The sequence below is a fragment of the Benincasa hispida genome, chromosome 7 (genome assembly GCF_009727055.1).
Source record: "Benincasa hispida cultivar B227 chromosome 7, ASM972705v1, whole genome shotgun sequence".
Lineage (NCBI taxonomy): Eukaryota > Viridiplantae > Streptophyta > Magnoliopsida > Cucurbitales > Cucurbitaceae > Benincasa > Benincasa hispida.
In genome coordinates this window covers 34,404,519-34,424,864 of record NC_052355.1, presented here as the reverse complement: position 1 = coordinate 34,424,864, position 20,346 = coordinate 34,404,519, and the positions used below count along the sequence as shown (strand labels likewise).

General features: G+C 33.2%; 2 protein-coding genes across 6 annotated transcripts; both read left to right on the top strand.

Moving 5' to 3' along the window:
• Positions 1 to 3,047: 3,047 nt before the first annotated feature.
• On the top strand, positions 3,048 to 7,540 carry LOC120082212 (lipoyl synthase, chloroplastic-like). The gene is made up of 7 exons (XM_039037489.1): positions 3,048 to 3,711; positions 4,005 to 4,168; positions 4,928 to 5,018; positions 5,127 to 5,284; positions 6,232 to 6,403; positions 6,738 to 6,848; positions 6,968 to 7,540. Exons 1-7 carry the CDS (start codon positions 3,268 to 3,270, stop codon positions 7,046 to 7,048), a joined length of 1,221 nt encoding a protein of 406 aa, XP_038893417.1. The 5' UTR covers positions 3,048 to 3,267; the 3' UTR covers positions 7,049 to 7,540.
• Positions 7,541 to 10,327: 2,787 nt separating this feature from the next.
• On the top strand, positions 10,328 to 18,570 carry LOC120080892 (lipoyl synthase, chloroplastic-like). 5 transcript variants are annotated; one of them, XM_039035560.1, is made up of 4 exons: positions 10,328 to 10,445; positions 10,673 to 10,839; positions 11,162 to 11,272; positions 11,389 to 11,724. In XM_039035560.1, the coding sequence occupies exons 2-4, from the start codon at positions 10,702 to 10,704 to the stop codon at positions 11,467 to 11,469; spliced, it is 330 nt and encodes a 109-aa protein (XP_038891488.1). In that variant the 5' UTR covers positions 10,328 to 10,445; positions 10,673 to 10,701; the 3' UTR covers positions 11,470 to 11,724. The 5 variants fall into 5 exon arrangements, with proteins under 5 accessions (XP_038891488.1, XP_038891487.1, XP_038891491.1 ...); XM_039035559.1 differs by lacking the exon at positions 10,328 to 10,445 and adding an exon at positions 10,508 to 10,563; XM_039035563.1 differs by lacking the exons at positions 10,328 to 10,445; positions 11,389 to 11,724 and adding an exon at positions 18,277 to 18,570 and having other exon boundaries at positions 10,570 to 10,824.
• The last annotated feature ends 1,776 nt before the right edge of the window (positions 18,571 to 20,346 follow it).

The following is a 20,346-nucleotide window of genomic DNA, read 5'->3' as shown; positions in this document are numbered from 1 at the left end:
ATTACGTAATGTATTATAAATTATATAATATTACAAAATAATAATTATATAATTTTTTTAATATAAATTATATTTATCAATTGTATTGTCAATTAAATATTAATGGAAACTACGACTAGTTTTATGATTGACAAGTATTTAGTATTAATCACATCTTAAACAATTGTTTAAACTAAAATCTAATTTTTGAATTTGCTATCAAGCATATATCTGAAGACATGAAATACAACATTATTTTCATTGAATCCTTTGTTTTCAAATTTCTATTTTCAAATTATTTGCCAAACAAACCCTTAATAATCTACAATAATAATAATAATAATAAATAACATTAATAACTTCTTTTGATAGGGAAATTGTTTTAAATGTCAAATTGCTAAAAATATTTTCAAATATAGTAAAATGTCACAGTCTATTAGTGATAGATGATAGTAGTCTATCAATGTCTATTAGTGTCTATCACTAATATATAATGACATTTTGCTATAATTATGAATATTTTGATTCGTTTTTCTATATTTAAAAATAACCCCTTCTAACATTATAAATTTTTATTTCCATTTATTTTCGATGCGTAATAATTTACCAGTGAAATTATGAACACCTTTCCATTAGCCCATAAGTTTTTAGATTTTTTTAAATCTTAAAAAAAAAAGGTTTTTAGAATTTTTCGTGTTATTATCTTAAATTCATTTCATTTAAGTTCAGAGCATTAATATATATATAAATAAAGTGTATGGACTTACATTTCAAAAATGGAGAAACTAAAATAAAACAAAATTCAAAGTTAGTTAAGGGATCAAAATAGGATTTAAACATAAAGGACCGTTCGATAACGTTTCCATTTTATGTTTCTTGTTTTTTTTTTTGAGAAATTGACTTATTTGATAACAATTCCCATTTCTTGTTTCTAAAATTTGAGAAACGTTTATCAAAATGAGACAAAATTTGAGAAATACGAATCTATTTGATATCGTTCTGTTTTTTCGTTTTCTGTTTCCCGTTCCCCATTTCTTATTTCCTATTTCCTATTTCTTTCTTTCTTTTTTTCTTTTTTTCTTTTTTTTTTTAAAAAAACAATAATATGTTTAATAACTATTCATGTTTCCTATTTTTTTTTTAAAAAAAGAAATAGAATCTTATTGATAACTATTTATTGTTTATGTTTTTTTTCTTATTTTTTGGAACAATAATATATATATATATATATAAAGATATGATTAAATTTTTTTGTCATCTAATACAAGTCTCAATAACAACTAAATATAATAACAAAGTTGTATTCTATCTTTCATATGTTGTCCAAAATTGATCAAGGTTGTCATCTCTGACTAAGACATCTGTCTTAAAAAATTATGTCAAGTCAAATTCAAGTTAATTATATTATTATATGAATACCGTGGTTGTAAAACATTAAAGTTAAGCCAAGCCAAATGAATGTCTTAGTAAACAAAATTTATATAATGTAAAATCTTAACCAGTTTCAAATGTAATAAAAATAATAATTTAAAATTAAAAATATTATATAAATATGCATATTGCAAATTTTAAAATATAAAGTTAAAAAAATATTTAAATATATATATTAAAATTTAAAATTTGAAAATCAAAATAATTCTTAAACATTATAAATATTGCAAAATTTAAAATTCAAAACTAAATCAAAGATATAAATATGAAACAGTTAATAAATAAAGAGAAAAGTAAAAGAAAGAAGGGAATATAAAAGAAATATAGCTAAATTAATATAAAAATAAAATTTAAAATTTAAAAATCGAAATAATACATAAATATAATATTGGAAAATTTAAAATTCAAAACTAAATCAAACATATAGAATGAAAAAAAAATAATAATTAAAGAAAAAATAAAATAAAGAAATAAATGTATAAAAATATAGCCAAATTAATATAAAAAAGAAATAAATAGAAAAATTATTTTAAATGGTAAAATTGTTGAAAACATTTACAAGACGTAACAAAATTTTAAAACTATCAATGATATATATTGATAAACACTAATAGATTTCTATCCGTGTCTATCAATGTCAGTGATAGACACGAATAAAAATCCATCAATGTTTATTAGTATCTTTCATTGATAATTCTAAAATTTTGCTATATTTTATAAATATTTTGATTCATTTGTCTATATTTAAAAACAATCCAAATAAAATATTTAAAAAGAGTAAAATAAAATAAAATCATTCTAGCAGGGAATCTAATTTTAAACCATGAAGCCAAAGTCTAACCTTCGACGACTTCCGTGCCATCTAGTCAGATAATTTCTTCGATACATCTAAAAAACATAACTAATAATTAGTTTCTCAAATTTGATCCTATTTTTAAAAACGTCTTTCAAATTTTAAGAATAAAAAATATCAAATAAGTTAATTTTTTTAAAAATGAAAAACAGAGAGATAAAACAAGAAACGAAAATGTCATCAAACTTCTCAATCTTCATTGAAAGAGGCGTGCCCTCGTTTTCTTCCAACTTTCGGTCCTGGTTCAATAGTTCAATCCCCATCAACAACTTTCCTTTTTATTTTATTTTCTTTTTTATGTTTCTTTCTTTTATATTACTTTCTTTTCTATATTATCATTTATATTTATTTTTTTCTTTTATTTATATTTATTATTATTTTTTATATTATATGTTAATTTTGTTTTAAATTTTAATTTTTCAACATTTAAATTTATATATTGTTTTGATTTTTATTTTTTTTTTTTAAATTTTACAATAGAGATGCTTATATATTATTTTAAAATTTTTTATTACACTAGAAATAAGTTAGAATTTTAAAATTTATGAATTTTGTTTACTAAGACAATCATTTAGTTTACATTAACATGTTATAACTACGACATTTACATAATAATATAGTTAAATTAGATTTGAGTCAATAATATTTAAGATAAATGACTTGAATGTAAAATAAAAATATAAATTAAAATTTAACGATATATGAATGATAGAAACAATTATATTATCGTTATTAATTTTTCATGGGAAACTTATGTCTATTTGATAATGTAAATGTTGGCAACCAACCAAAAGGAAAAAGAAAAATAAAAGAAAAGAAGGCACAGGCGGTTGGACGGAGTAATCGAAGCACCGTTTCTTGTGTAGTGACCCAACTGGCTTGAATTCCTCTCTACAATCTCTTCTTCTTCATCTCTACTTCGATTCGTTCATATTTCCAATTTCCAGATTCCTTCGCGCATTTCCCATACAAATTGATTTCTGTTCACAGAATTTCACCTCACAATGATTCATCCTTCACTCTCAATTTCCAGCCCTTCTTCTTCTTCTTCTTCTTCTCCTTCTCCTCATTCCCCTCTCCCATTTGTTAAACCCCGCAACTTCTCCAATTCTTCCCCCCGTTTTCGCCGCTCGATTTCAGTGATTCGATGTGAAGCTCTGTATTCTTCTTCCTCAGAGGTGGCGGTGCAGTCTTCTTCCTCTTCTTCTTCATTGCCGTTATCGGAGGTGGGAAGTAGGGTTATGGAATCCCAAGAGAGTTCTTCCAAAGCAGGTCCATATCCTGGGGGAATGGGGCCTCACACCGGCAGAGATCCGAGTGTGAAGAAGCCTACTTGGTTGAGGCAACGAGCTCCTCAGGGAGAGAAATTTCAGGAGGTCAAGAACTCCTTATCTCGATTGAATCTCAATACTGTTTGTGAAGAGGCTCAATGCCCCAACATTGGAGAGGTCTCTCTCTCTTTCTCTCTCTCTCCCTATGAGAACTTAGAAGATCTTATTATAGTTAACTTAGTACAGTGATTCGTTTTATACCTTGTGATTCAAAGAACTATTCTCAGAAGATTCAGTTCATTAGGGAGTATGATTAACAGTTACCTCGGAGTTATGATTTTTGATTTGAAGTTGTTTTGGTTTTCTGTTTTTCAGTATGTGGAATCCGGCTTTTGTCAATGTGGGTAGCTTTTAATTGCACAAGTATTCAGGACTAACTATTATTCTCATGGTTTTAATGTTTTGGGCAGTGTTGGAATGGGGGAGGGGATGGAATTGCAACTGCTACAATTATGCTTCTTGGGGATACATGCACTCGGGGATGTAGATTTTGTGCTGTGAAGACTAGCAGAAACCCTGCACCACCTGATCCAATGGAACCATTTAACACTGCTAAAGCTATTGCCAGTTGGGGGTATATAATAATTACCCTTTATCTTCATAAGAAATATACCTTTTCCTTGTCTATTAAGAATGAATATGGATTGGAGTTTATTGAACTTGACCTTGTGTTGATAATGTTGACTTATATCTAATTGGCAGAATGTAACTACATGGATTTTTAGACAGTTGTAGCCTTTTCTTTTTCTTCTTTCTTTCTTCTCTATCAATTTGTTAACAGAGCAATTTCACCAGATAGGATTGATTAATACGTAGTCTAAAACATGCATGTCACATTTTTTTTTTTTTAAAAAACAACATAGCATAAAAGTGAATTTTCTTATTGTATTTTATATTATGCTTGCATTTGAGTTTGACTTAGATTATGCTATTGTTGTAAAATTCCTTCTGGTATAGTTGGAAATACGTATTTCTTTTATGTTGTGTATGTATATACTTCTTGTTGATATCTTTGATTTTTTTTTTTTTTGGTGTCCTGCTATAAATATAAGATGAAAGAGCTGTTATGGAATGGTTGAACTACTTTAATATCTCAACATGAAGAGAAAGTCAAATGAAATCTTGATATTGTCTTTGTATAGGGTTTGCTTGGTATATATTGTCTGTTCTCATCCTTTCACCATCCTCTTGATAGGTCATCCTTTTCTAATTTCATCTTGTTACACTTTCTTATCAAACAAAAAAATTTGTCTGTTTTCATCTACTTGTTTTAATTTAATGGGTCTAACTAATTTTTTATATTATTGAATTGTTTTTCTGTATCCTCTTTTAGTGTGGATTACATTGTTCTAACAAGTGTAGATCGTGATGATATACCTGATGGAGGAAGTGGGCATTTTGCTCAGACGGTTAAAGCTATGAAGGTTGAACAAATTTTTGGACAATAATTTTTGTCTCCTTATCTGTAATTGTTGAAGGTTTCTTGGAAAAGTTACTAAAGTATGATTAGTTTTAATCAATCTATTGTGTAGGAACTTAAGCCTGAGATCATGGTTGAGTGTTTAACTTCTGATTTCCGAGGTGACTTGAAGGCTGTGGAGACTCTCGTGCACTCAGGTTTAGACGTATTTGCTCATAATATTGAGACTGTGAAACGACTTCAACGAATTGTTAGAGATCCTCGAGCTGGGTAAGTAGCATCACCAATTAACTTCCGTTGCAATCCTGTCTGATATAGTTGAATTTGTGTTGCCTTAAGGTTCTAATTCTTATATAGTATATATAAAATCACTCGGTGAGAGTAATCCTAAAAAAGATTCAAAAGAAATAATGGTATTTAGCTTCTTATGAATTGTAAGCAAACAAAACTATGTTGGTAGTTTTTATTTTAGTAATATTTAAGAAATAAGAATTTAAGGTTACTTTTATGATAAATGACTCAGACCTGAGATTTTCTTTCTGAAAGCACAACGAGGATTTTTCAAAGTCAAATAGGTTATAATTACACTAAATAGGTTATAAAAACAAGGGAGTACAAATTACACAAAATTCTTTTGTAATTATAGTCTTTCCATGATTTTTAACATCTGGAAGGCTCTTATTCAGTAATTGTCTTTTTTGGGGTTGTCTCAACTCTTGCCCTTAGGTTGTACTCTCTTGTTTTTTTTGATGAAATATACCTATCAAAAACAAAAACAAAGTCAAATAGGTTATTTTTGAACACCATCTTGTTTGACACTCATTCATTTTCTAAGTTTCGTTTTCTTGCCCCTTCTGGTCTACATAACATGGCATCAACTTCTCATAATAAGATGAAAAATTGCATTGGAATGAGGGTGCGATTACATGCTTGTTTTAACACCATTATGGTAAAAGTCCTTTTACAAATTACAACTGGTTTCTTTTGGGTGTGATGGAATCTGGCTTTTGTGCTTCTTTGCAATTGAACTTTGTTTTGAAAATTTTATCATTTCATTTTCCCTTCTGTAGTTTTATACTTGTTCTAGTGTGTCTTCAAAATCAATGAGCATGGGCTTCAACCTAGTTGGAATCCTTATTATCCTTCAGTATTTTCCTTTACTAGCGATCCCTGCCTCACCCAGTCGAGATTCTTACAATCAGTTTGGTTTTATGCAGTTATGACCAGAGCTTAGCCGTTCTGAATCATGCGAAGCACAGTAAGGAGGGAATGATTACCAAATCTTCAATCATGCTGGGCCTTGGAGAATCCGATGATGAATTGAAGGAAGCTCTCGCTGATTTAAGGGCCATAGATGTGGATATTCTTACACTTGGGCAGTATTTGCAGGTTTGTTTATACTCAGCTAACTTACTTGTTCAGTCATATTTATTCCTTGCATTGAAATAGAATAATCCTTGCTTCAATTTACCTGCCATGGAACTGATTTAAATGAAAACCAGGGGAGTTTGGCCGAGTTCTGACAATTCTTAGGTATTTTTCTTTGTTGCTCGTAATGGTTGTAATGTAATGTACGTGATTTTGCAATCCCTTGGGTGTTAAATCTGATAACAGCTTAGAGCAACTATGGCCTGCATCAACTAATGCATATTAGCAGTTTGAGTAGGACCCCACTTGTTGACGATTTAATAGTTAATAATAACGAATGGTCGTCCTCTTGCAGCCCACCCCATTACACCTGACTGTCAAAGAATATGTCACGCCCGAAAAGTTTGCATTTTGGAAAGAATATGGGGAGTCGATTGGATTCCGATATGTGGCTAGTGGACCCTTGGTAAGCTTTATCTGTAATGCACAACAATTCTTCCATTGCCAAGACAATTGCAGCCATTTCCTAGACCATGATTGCTACCAAAATGAGTTATCTTAATACTTCTTTCCTTATATGTTCAGGTTCGATCCTCATATCGGGCAGGTGAGCTCTTCGTCCAAACCATGGTTAGAGAAAGGGTCAAAAGTTCAACTGCAAATTGAAGGATAAGACTCCAGCCGTGATGTTTTTTGAGTCGTTAGCAGTGATTCCAAGAATTGGTCGAGCTGTAACATAGAAAAAGAGGAGGGAGAGGAATGATTTTCAAAGGAGAAGCCATTCTCAACAACATTGAAGAATCAGCTTTCTAGTTGAGGCAGCAATACAGGACCAACTTAGCACTGGTATGGCTCTCCTGAGTTGGTTTCTTCTCCTAATGATTTCATCAACTTTGCTAGCTAATTACTCTTGCATTGACTTGACCCCCCATTTTTGTCTTCTTTTGAGATCAATTGTTTAATCTCTCATAATTTTCCTTTCTTATAGTTTTTAAATCCAATAGGGGTTGGATATTCAAACCAAGATTAATAACTTTATATGTTTCTTTTTTCTTGGGTGAGATCTCTCATTATATGTAATCTAGTTTATTCACATATAAAAAAACAAGCTTAGTGTTAATAAAATAGTGCGTACAAACTATTTTTAATTTGTTTCAAGTTTTTGGAATATTACATATTCTAAGATAAATTATGAGTCCATATGACGGTGGTCTATGATTGATTTATGTGTGAACAGGATTGTTTTCAAATATAGAAAAATGAATCAAAATATTTACAACTAATAGCAAAAGATCATAGTATAGTCTATCTGTGATAAATCGTGATAGACAACGATAGACAGTAATTTATGTCTATTATTTTTATCAGTTTTGTCATTTAAAATAATTTCCCTCCATCATTGTATATTTATTATTATATTTTAAAAAAATTATTTTGGGCTAAAATAAAGGTTAAATTGTACAAAAATATCCTTAAACTTTAAGGTAGATTTTATTTTTTATGTTTGAACTTTTAAATTTGATTCATAATAACCATTTTGTCATCTCATAGCGCTCCACAATTTGTAAATAGTGATACACGTGTCATAAGTGGCGGGTTTCAACTAAGCCTCTCAACTTTTAAGACACATTTTCATTATCATTATACCCTTAACATTTACAAATTTTCATTTGAAAACTTGTTTCGGAAGAACAATTTCATTAGAATTTGCATTTATAATGAATATGAAAAATATGATGCAGTGGTGAGTTAACTATCAGGAGAATAGTTCATACTTGCCACCAATGTCATACGTCATGATGATACGAAAATTTTAAGATCTGCTTAGTAGAAAATTTGAAAACAGAAAGTAGGATATGCTTGATAGAAATTTTGAAAATAGAAAGTTGAAAACAAAGGTTTCAATAAAAATAGAATTTTATTTTATGTTTTCATATATGTATTTAGTAGCAGGTTTAGAAACTAGATTTTAATTTAAATAACCGTTTAAAATATGATTGATAGTATAGTATTAAATCATAAAACTTGTTATAATTAACTACGAAATATTAGTTGGTAATAGACTTTTATTAATTTATTTATTAATATGTTGTTTTATGTTAAATTTCTCTTGTATAATTATTATTTTGTAGTATTATATAATTCATAATATATTGCATAATCCATATTTTACTTTTCAAAAAATAAATTGAGTTTATAACATGATATACGGTAGTTTTAAGTGTTTTTATCTTTATTTAATATAATTCTATACTTAAAAATTTAAAATTCAAAATTTGAATACAATGAAAACATAAAAAATATTATTTTCAGAATTTACACTCTTTGGATCATAGAATTCGAAAATAGTTTTCAAAAACATAATTTAGATTGACACGTGATAAATTCCAACTTAACCATTCATTTTTCACTCTAACTAAACTCGAACCTATAAACACGGCAGTTACTCTCTTTATATATCTCATTTTCCAATGTTTTCTATAGCTATTTTTCTCATGATCCCATGTACTCGTTTTTCCCCCTTGTTGGTTTGAGTTTACATTCACAACGGAGAATAAGAATCAAAGAATGAGAACAAAAAAAAAAAAAAGTGAGATCTACTTTATCCTCATTGATAGTATCTATCATAATTAAGAATGAGAACAAAACATGAGGTCACTCAAAAGTTGGGGATCTCATTCCAACTTCTAGGATGGTGATCAATCTCATTCTCATTTCTTATTTTTTGGAACCTACACCTTTTTTTAAATATATTTTACAACATTTACCATCTCTCGTTTAACATTCCTCACGCTTTTCTTTTTATTGTATATTATTTTTGTACATCTCTTTCGTCATTTTGAATCTAAAGACTCCATGTCAGTTTTAAAAGATTTTCAAGTTTTTGGCCAAATTCAAATGCTACATAGTTAGCCAACACAAATAACGACAATGAAAAATGGAAATAAATTCCATCAATTAGAGAAATTTCAAAGTTTGAGAACATAAATATCCATTTCAATAGAATCATGAATACTAGACCCTAAAATGGATCAATCCATTAAAATCCAAATACATATAACACAACTTGATCTATATAAATCGTAATTGTCCAAACCAATACAAAGAAAAACACTCCGCAATCCATACTAGAACCCATACCCAAAAGGATAGAGAACTCTATGTCTAACATGCAATATGAATTTTCAAGTTTTAATTATATCCAATACAATTAATATTTTTTCTCATATATTTGAATGTTTCAATTTTCTTTCCAATATATATAATCATTGTTGGTCCGTGGTGGACTAGTAAGGAGACCATATGAACTTGCCGATTATATGCTCTAATGATCCAAGATTAATTAACTAAATTCTTTAATTAATTAGCTTTGTTCATCATTAACTACTGGGTAAATCACTAGACTCATAGTTGAACTCTTATGCAATGTAAGACAAGTTGTGTCCATGAATATAAACAATATAAACAAGTCGATCATTCATGAGTCGTCATAAATATAATTGGATCAAACGTTCGTTTTACACTTGTAATTACTTTTTTTTTCTTAATTAGCTTCGTTCATCATTAACTATAGGGTAAATCACTATAGACCCATAGTTGAACTCTTATGCAATGTAGGACAAGTTGTGTCCATGAATATAAACAATATAAGCAAGTCGATCATTCATGAGTCGTCATAAATAGCTACGTCAAATGTTCGTTTTACCCTTGTAATTATTTTTTTTCTTAAATACCATTAATTAATTAAATTAAAAAAGAAACATAGGTAGCAACATCAATAATAAGTACAAGGTAGTATTTATAAAAAACTTTTTTTTTTTTTTTAAAACTTACCGTAACTTATCAACTTAAACTTTTGGGACAATCGAAGATTTAATATGGTAGCAGGAGGTCCGGTGTCTTTTGGGTCGGATTTAACTCATGGCATCCTTCTCATAATAAGATGAAAATTTGGATTGGAATGTGGGTGCAAAGGCTTGCTTGTTTTAACACCATTATGGCAGAAGTCCTTTACGTCCTTTTACAAATTACAACTAGTTACTTTTGTGTGTGATGGAATCTGGTTCTTGTGCATTTATCTTTGCAACTGGACGTTTTTTTTTTCTTTTTTTTTTTGTGAAAATTTTATTATTTAATTTTCTCTTCCATAGTTTTATTACATGTTCTAGCCTGTCTTCAAAGTCAGTAAGCAAGGGCTTCAACCCAGTTGGAATCCTTATTATTCTTCAGTTTTAGCAATCTGTGCCTCACAGTAGTCGAGATTCTTACGATTAGTTTGATTCTATGCAGTTATGACCAGAGCTTATCCCTGCTAAAACATGCAGGGAATGATCACTTCGATCATGCTAGACTTCGCAGGATCCGATGATGAACTGAAGGAAGCTCTTGCTGATTTAAGGGCCATAGATGTGGATATTCTTACACTTGGGCAATATTTGCAGGTTTCTTTATACTTAGTTAAGTTACTTTTCCAGTCATATTTATTTATTGCATTGAAATGAAACAATCCTTGCTTCGATTTACCTACCATGGAACCGATTTAAATGAAGACCAACCCAGTTTGGCCGAGTTTCGACTATTCTTAGTTCTTTTTCTTTGTTGCTTGTAATGGTTTGTAATGTAATATGCACTATTTTTTCAATTTGTTGGGTGTTTAGTCTGACAATTGCTTAGAGCAACTAGGGCCTGCATCAATTCATGCATGTTAGTGGTTTGAGTATGACCCTCACTTGTTGACGATTCAATTGTGATTCTTAAGACACGGTCATTCTCTTGCAGCCCACCCCATTACACCTGACTGTCAAAGAATATGTCACACCCGAAAAGTTTGCATCCTGGAAAGAATACGGGGAGTTAATTGGATTCCGATCTGTGGCTAGTGGACCCTTGGTAAGCTTTATTCATAATGTATCATTCGTCCATTGCCAAGACAATTCCTGACATTTTCTAAACCATGATTGCTACCAAAATGAGTTCATTCAATACTTCTTTCCTTATATGGTTAGGTTCGATCCTCATATCGGACATGTGAGCTCTTTGTCCAAACCATGGTTAGAGAAAGGGTCAAAAGCTCAACGGTAAATTGAAGGATCAACATTCCAGTTGTGACGTGAGTTTGAGTCATTAGCAGTGATTCCAAGATTTGGTCATGTTGATCTGAGCTATACTAACTAACGATTCAATTCAGTGATGTAGCAGTGGAAGTACTCGAATGAAAATAAAAGAAGAAAAGAAGGAAGAATAAACAACACAGAAATTATAGTGGTTCAATCTCAGGATAAGATTTATATCCACTGTGAAAGGTCTCTCAATCTTCTTTATTGATATTGATAATAGGAATATAAAGGAATTTCTTTTGGAAGAGAAAATATAAAGTTTGTTATCACAACAACAAGAAGAAAACACTTAAATAGCCAGTGCTTCAGAGTTTGCTTAGTTATACTCGATCCTTGATAGCATCTTAATCGTTGCTCACTGTTCACCTGAAAGCTTCACGCTTACAAGCTTACTCGATTACTCGATGCACGCTTACTCAATTACTCGATGCAAGCATACTCACTTACTCAATGCAAACATACTCGCTTACTCGATGTTCCCCTGAACGCCTGCTCAACCGACCATTTAATTACATCAGAGGAAACACTTCAGCTGGGACCACTTCACATATGATAAAATCCCTGGAAGGAGAAATGAATTCAGGTGACATACCTCAACCAATCAACCAATCCCAGGCTGCCTACTGTAACAAATTTAGTGGAGAAATATTCTACTTCCAGCTCATTCACAAACAACTTGAAGATGGGCCTACAAAACAACAACAAGAATACTCTTTCCTACAGACTACAAAGAGTATACCAAGCCCAATTAGAAGCCAAATTAATGTGCTGAAATAAGACAAGCCCACTCAATATAATAAAGGGCCAAAATGTATTAGACTAGCAATAAACCACAACAATTCTCCACCTTGCTACATAATACATCAGTAAGAAAAATATAGGACCTTTCCCAAAAATAGAGTTCACAAAGAACCAATCTTGAGAGCCTTCAAACAGCTCTCAAGCTTATGTGCAGGTAATGACTTTGTCAAGGCATCAACAGCATTTTCAGAGGATAAAATTTTCTCAGTCCTTACCCTTCCTTCAGCAATAACATCTCTTATGAAATGGAACCTAGCATCTATATGCTTGGTTCTTTCATGGTAGGTCTGATTCTTTGACAAAAAATTGCACTCTGACTATCATAAAAAATCACCACATCCTTCAAGAAAATATGAAATTCTTCAACTAACTCATTCAGCCAGATAGCTTCTTTAAGTGCTTCAGTTAGAGCCATATATTCAGACTTCTGTGGTCGATGAAGCAACCACTAATTCCAAGGATGATTTCCAGCTCACTATGTTTCCAAAAAACTTGAAAACTAAATTGGACAAAGACCTTTTTTTATCTTTATCATTTGCATAATCTGTATCCACAAAACCTGTGAAAATCTTTTGATTACTTAAGTGTTTAGTATATAACAACCCATATGAAACGGTTCCTTCTTAGAATCCACTTGACTGCTTGCCAATGATAGCTCCTTGGATCAGCCATATATCTACTAACAACACTTAAACAATGAGCTAAATCTAGTCTGGTACAGACCATGAGATACACGAGACTTCCTACAACATTTACATATGGTACAACTTGCTTTTGATCTCTTTCATCATCAGATTCGGGGGCATGTTCAAGGGATAACTTAAAATGAGATGCTAGAGGTGTTGTAACTAATTTAGGTTCATTCATTCTAAATCTTTAAGCATCTTATGGCATTATGCTTCTTGAGAAAGTCTCATAGTGTTGGGGTTGATGCCCTAAATCTTGTTGGGTCTAGTAGCTTGTAAACATGTATTTGAACAAACATTTTGTGATGTAATAATATGAGATATTTTCTTGACTACAGTCTTTGCTATATGAGATATTTTGTTGTATTAACCACAAGCCAATAAACTAAGTTCACTGGTTATCGTTGTAACTTAAGCATGTATGTAATGACATACAAGTAGATCGTGCTTTAAGTGATAACCTAAATGGTCTGTAGTAGATGGATAAAGGAGAGAAACCTTATCTTGTTGACACTACGAGTGTGGCCTGCTTTGTAGATGTTACAAGTGTTGTAATGTACTACAAATGGTCTAATCCTGACCATTCATGTATTAGACATGCGAGCGGGGATGCTCTATACAAAAGAGTTTGTATAAGATCGAACCATGAAATGTTTAGTCTCGTTATATAACGCTGTTCATGACAAAGGTTTTCATTTCACTAGGATGACCATAGGTAACATGACCTTAATCTTGAATGAGCTGGGAACTCCTGCCTATGAAGGTGGTCCTTTGATTTGTATGGGTTCGAGTGGCCAGATCGTCGACTCAAACCTACCACTTTGGGGATTCATCTGATTGGGGAGTTGGAAACTCAGCTACACAAGACGGAATTCACTCCTTCCCTGATTTAGGAGCAAGTAGATAAATTGTTCCCTTAAGGGCTGATTTCGGGACTTGAATAATGTGGCACCACACCTTCACTTGGCCCGAGAAGAATTTACTCATAGTAAGACTATGATGTATTGTTCATTAGAGGAATCAGTGGTACTTAAGGAGTTAGATGTAATTACAGAGGCAAAACGGTAAATTGGCCCGACTGTACTTACGAGCGATTTTTGAAGGGTCATCGTACTGTTGTTTGGTTATATCCAATGGACACAGAAATATATCTGTAGCGCAAAGAGTGCAGCTGTTGGTCTTTAGTGGAATACTCGACAGTTAACAGATGGTGGATATTGTGATTAAAGAGTTTAATTAGTTATTCATGTACCGTTGGAGCTTCAAGCTACAGGTCCATAAGGTCCCCTTGATAGCTCAATGCGTTCATGTTGAGAATTAGTTTTTTGGGTTAATTTGAAATGTTCAAATTAACAAAAGGAAATTTGATTATATATGATATAATTAAATTGTATCAATTATATGAGATATAATTGAATTAATGTATTAAATAAATTAAATGGAGGAATTATTATTTAATACTATAAGGGAGAAAAAGAACTATGGTTTATATATTGCATGAGATGTGATATTAAAACTATAGGTTATGAATATATTATTTATATTTGTAATTAAATCAATTATAGGATAATTAATTACGGTTTTTTCTCCCATAACCAACTTAATGGGAAGTTGTGATCAATTATGGTAACTGATGGTTAAAATGAAAATCGTTTTCATTTTTACACTATGTGATCATTTCAATATTGTGAATCGGATGATCAAAAGCCTAAGCTATACGATAGCTTGAAAGCATACACGATCGTGTAGAAAGTTTTCTATACGATCGTGTATGCTTTCATTGATACATCAAATTACATTTACAGTCTTGGTGGGTTTTATGTAGTCTGCAATACGTTTAAATGTTAGATGTAGTTGTGGATTTGAGTCGATGGATGTTTCGGGATAGTTACCTCTGTTCTTTAAAGCTTTCTTTACTTTTCAAGTTCATTTGTAAGGGCCCCTGTGTTTTTGGTCATAATGCATTGCTACCGAGTCTGTATTCAAAGTGTTTGAGTCAGTAAGAGTCATTCGTGAAGAAGCTTCAGCACATGAAGATGTTGTTCTCATCGTGGAAGAAGACCAAGTGTTGGTCGCATCGTGTAGCCCGAGCTAAACGATCGTTTAGATTTAGCTACACTATCGTGTAGAAAAGTTCTACCCGATTATGTAGTTTTTGTTAAACGATCGCATGGCTGATGCTGAGCGATCGGGTAAAGTGTTTACTTGGGCGTATTGCGTTGGCTACCCGATCATGTAGACGATGAGGTAAACGATCGTTGAGATTTTAATTCTCGCCGCATGGTAGGCGAACACTAAACGATTGAGTTAGCCAGCATGCTTTATCGCATAGTTCCTAGCTACTCGATCACTTGGTATACGATACTTGAAGTTTGTTTCGTAATCGTTTAGACGATCATGCTTCACCATATCGTTGTCGTCTATACGATTGTTTAGGCATGTGTTACAAGATGTGCGCTGCACGAGCCTTTATGCTTCATCGCATAGTCATAGGCACGCGATCCATGCTATACGATTGTTTACTCTCGTTCAGTGTCACTAGACGATCACACGGAGCTGATATACGATCTCTGGAACGATGCTTCACCCGGGCGGTTCAAGACCTGATTCGCCTGTTTGAACTGGTTAGCTCATCGGTTTTGTAATAGTTAGCTTTGATTTTTTTGATTTTTGAGGCTAATCATCCCGGTCCATTGATTCTTGATGAATGTACATATGATGTATGTTCATTTTTTATATGTCAAAAAGTATGTCATATAGATTTTAAAACCCACCATAGGTTATGCATTTTTCATGGATCATTTCTATATTGTAAGAGTTATGATACAGTAGCTTGTATGACTAAATTACTTTAAAGCATGCTCATGCATCATAAAATATAAGAGTTATATTTTTGCATGCATTAAGCATATTCATGCATCATCTTTATATTATAAGTGTTATAGTATAAGGATGTATGAATGTATGTATGCTTGGTTCATTACGATTTATATAACAGATATATAGTAAGGAATGAACATTGCATGAAGCATGACACATAGGTTCAATTTATAAAAGTTATAAATACCTTGTCTAGCTTAGCATTGTGAATGATTTTAGTTGTTTCTTTTATAAGAGTGATATTAGAAATTAGAACAAAAATCAATAAGAAAGACATACATGCAAACTTAGGTTTAATCAGTTTTTAAAATAGTTTTAAAATTTGATGGAGATAGGCCTAAGATCACGGTTCTAATGAGATTAAAAACGTAAGTTTAATCTTTTAATTGGTTTAATAGGATTAAATTGACTAGTAAAAGATTAAATATGTAGCAAATCTATCTATAAGGGACCTTTTGTCTAAGGCAGGTTCTGTCTAGGTTGGGGTATTTAAGGTGACGGAAATGGAACACCCCTACCTGGGAACCTACCTGGAAAAATGAATTAGATAGATTTAATGCATGCATGCAAATTCGATGATAGTTTGTTAACGTGTTTAGTGGGACTTGATTCGAACTTGTTTAATTATCAAAAGAAAAAGTTGTTTTTAAGCCAATTAAACTCACACTTAGATAAAATCAGTAGCCGGATTGTCTAAGTTAAGGAATCCCTAGGTAGAACATTCAGTGGGAGGAACTTGGGGTATATGGTACTTCACTTAAACCTCTACATGTTTCTCCCTAAAGTTCACACTGTGAGATCTATCCTCAGCTTCGTGGCACCCTGGGAGTGTGCTCCTAAAGAATGGTGTTTGGGTAGGTCAATACCAAAGTGAACGGAGAGAATGTTCATAGTAAGTGGGAGTGGGACGTGTGACAACATATCCCTCGACCTCTCTCATTAGGTTGGATAACGTTTTGTGCATCGCCTCGAGACACCCTGGGAGTGTCCCCCTAAAGGATGACCGTTTTGCATGACTCTTTATCTGATCTCCTGAATAGGATAAGGTCACTTTAGTCTCTTATCCTAATTTGCTTTTTCTCTATGGTAGGGGTATTAGGGCGGGACTCTAGGGCCTAAAATGAGGGGTTACACTTACCAAAATTGTTAAAGTTCTGGACCGAAAAATGGTGTCTGTTAGATTCAATTACAAGAGTTGTTTCTGAGCAATGGTTGAGAATATCTCATCCTAGTGAAAGGGCACTTGATCACCCCACCGGTGACTTTTGTCTTGCCTCGCTGGGGCATCATTGTAAAATAGATATTTTTTAGGGTACATTAGAACTATTTTGCCAAAACCTAAAATTAGTGTTAAAAGTGGTAATGCATAGACTTATTAAGTTTGTTCATATTTGTTTCAGCAACTTTTAATTATGGAAACCGCGACATTAGCTTTGTTAGCCGCCAATAAATTAAATGGCGACAATTATGCTAGAGGAGGAAAACTCATTATTTACCATATTAATCATCAATGATCTTCGGTTCGTCCTTATGGAGGAGTGCCTCCTATTCCAGCTCTTACTGCTGCTCGAAACGTTTGAGATGCATATGAGCGATAGACACGGGCGAACGAGAAGGCCCGAGCGTATATTATGACCAGCATAAATGATGTCTTAGCCAAGAAGCATCAGCCCATGGTCACTGCACGTGAGATCATGGAGTCCTTAAAGGAAATGTTTGGACAACTGTCCGGATAGCTGAAGCATGAAGCTCTAAAAAGCATCTTTAACTCCAAAATGAAGGAGGGTACATCTGTTCGAAAATATGTTCTGAACATGATGGTCCACTTTAACGTGGCAGAGATGAATGGGGCTCGCATCGATGAGGGCACCAGGTTAGCATTATTCTACAAATGTTGCCAAAAAGCTTCATGCACTTCGTAAGTAATGTTGTTCTGAACAGAGTTGATTACACCCTTACACCTCTCCTCAACAAGTTGCAGACATTCCAATCCTTGTTGAAAACCAAGGAGAAGATAGTTGGTGAGGCAAATGTTGCTTCATCATCTAAGAAGTTCCACCGAGGTTCGACCTTAGAAACTAAGTCTACACCTTCTTAATCCAACACTGATAAGTGAAAGAAAAAGAAGGGTAGTAAGGGGAAGGGGAAGGCACTGGCTAACCCACAACCTGCCACTCAGTGAGGTAGGTAACCAACGCGAGTTGAAAAAGGAAAAAGTTTCCATTGCATCCAGGACGGGCACTGGAAGCAGAACTGCCCACGTTGGCTCAAGGATAGGAAGAAGGCTAAGGCCAAGAGCAGACAAGGTAAATGTGATTTACTAGTTATGGTAACTTGTTTAGTGGAGAATGATGATTCTGCCTGGATCATAGACTTTGAGGCCACTAATCATGTTTGTTCTTCTTTTCAGGGGATTAGATTCTGGCGGTAGATTAAGACTAGAGAGATGACGATGCGAGTAGACACCTGGCACGTCGTCTCAGCTGTGACAGTGGGAGGCCTCCAATTGACTTTACAGATTAGGTTTCTCGTTTTACATGATGTATATGTTGTTCCTGAACTTAAGAGGAACATAATTTCTGTAAGTATCTGCTTGAATGTAAATACACCCTTTAACTTTTCTATGAATAAAATGTTTATTCTTAGAGATGGTGTTGAGATATGTTCAGCTTTACTGGAAAATAATTTGTATGTGCTAAGACTATTAGCAATAAATTCCCTCCATAATATAGAGATGTTTAAATCTGTCATAACTCAAAATAAACGACTTAAACTTTCTCCTAAAGAAAATGCCCAACTTTGGCACCTTCGATTAAGGCACATTAATCTCAATAGGATTGAGAGATTGGTGAAGAATGGACTTCTAAACGAGTTAGAGGAAAATTCTTTACCTGTGTGTAAGTAATGCCTTGAAGGCAAGATGATTAAAAGACCTTTTACTGCAAAAGGTTATCGAGTCGAAGTGCCTCTAGAGTTAGTACATTCAGACCTTTGTGGTCCGATGAATGTGCGAGCCAAGGAAGGTTATGAGTATTTCATTACTTTTACTGATGATTACCCGAAGTATGAGTATGTTTATTTGATTCAATATAAGTCAGAACCCTTTGAAAAGTTCATAGAGTTCAAGGCAGAAGTTGAAAACGCATTAGATAAACGGATTAATACACTTCGATCAAATCGGGGTGGAGAGTTTTTGGATTATGAGTTCCAGAACTATTTGATAGAACATGGAATCGTTTCCCAACTCTCAACACCTGGTACACCTCAGCAAAATGGTGTATCAGAGAGGAGAAATAGAACCCTGTTGGACATGGTTCGGTAGATGATGTGGTATGCTTCCTTACCGGACTCGTTTTGGAGTATTGTAGTAGAGACTGCAACCTATATCCTCAACCATGTTCCTTCCAAGAGTGTTGCCATAACACTTTTGGAGTTGTAGAACGGGCGTAAAGCTAGTTTACGTCACTTCTGCATCTGGGATTTCCTAGCCCATGTGCTTGAGGCAAATCCTAAGAAATTGAAACCATGATCGAGGTTGTGCCTATTTGTAGGCTACCCCAAAGGGACACGAGGGGGTTACTTTTATCATCCTAAGGAAAACTGGGTGTTTGTGTTGACAAATGTTACCTTCCTTGAGGAGGTTCATATAAGGAAACATAGACCGAGAAGTAAAATAGTATTGAATGAACTTTCCAAAAACACTACTGAAACTTCAACAAAAGTTGTTGAAGAGCCTACTACATCAACAAGAGTTGTTGATGGAAGTTCATCTAGTAGGTCAAATCCACCTCAAGAGTTGAGGGAACCTCAACCTAGTGAGAGGGTTGCGAAAGCACTTATGAGTTTAATTGAAATCCTGGCTATGGTAGCCGATGGCGAAGTCGAGGATCCATTGTTTTATAAGAAGGCAATAGAAGATGTTAACAAAGATGAATGGGTCAAAGCCATGGATCTCGAGATGGAGTCTATGTACTTCAACTCAGTATGGGATCTTGTAGATCAACCTAATGGGGTCAAACCTATAGGTTGCAAATGGATCTACAAGAGGAAACAGGGTGCTAATGGGAAGATGCAAACCTTCAAGGCTAGACTTGTGGCAAAGGGTTATACCCAGGTAGAGGGAGTTGGCTATGAGAAGACTTTCTCATCTGCTGCCATGCTTAAGTCTATCCACATCCTCTTTTCCATTGCCTCATATTATGACTATAAAATATGCAAATGGATGTCAAGACTGTCTTTCTGAATGGTAATCTTGCGAAAAACGTTTATATGGTGCAACCCGAGGGCTTCATAACCCAAGGTCAGGAGCAAAAGGTTTGTAAACTGAATCGGTCTATTTATGGCCTGGAACATGCATCTTGATCTTGGAACATAAGATTTAATACTACGATAAAATCTTATGGTTTTGACCAAAACGTAAATATTAGTATTCCTAGTGTTATATGTAGACGATATCCTACTCATTGGGAATGATGTAGGG

What these genes read in the sequence shown, in the direction of transcription:
- LOC120080892 (XM_039035560.1), top strand. Translation starts at nt 10,702, where the DNA reads ATGCAGGGAATGATCACTTCGATCATGCTAGACTTCGCAGGATCCGAT. An exon ending in TGCAGGTTTCTTTATACTTA is followed by an intron (nt 10,840 to 11,161) that starts GTTAAGTTACTT and finishes ATTCTCTTGCAG; the next exon opens with CCCACCCCATTACACCTGAC. An exon ending in CTGTGGCTAGTGGACCCTTG is followed by an intron (nt 11,273 to 11,388) that starts GTAAGCTTTATT and finishes TTATATGGTTAG; the next exon opens with GTTCGATCCTCATATCGGAC.
- LOC120082212 (XM_039037489.1), top strand. Translation starts at nt 3,268, where the DNA reads ATGATTCATCCTTCACTCTCAATTTCCAGCCCTTCTTCTTCTTCTTCT. An exon ending in AATGCCCCAACATTGGAGAG is followed by an intron (nt 3,712 to 4,004) that starts GTCTCTCTCTCT and finishes TGTTTTGGGCAG; the next exon opens with TGTTGGAATGGGGGAGGGGA. An exon ending in AGACGGTTAAAGCTATGAAG is followed by an intron (nt 5,019 to 5,126) that starts GTTGAACAAATT and finishes TCTATTGTGTAG; the next exon opens with GAACTTAAGCCTGAGATCAT.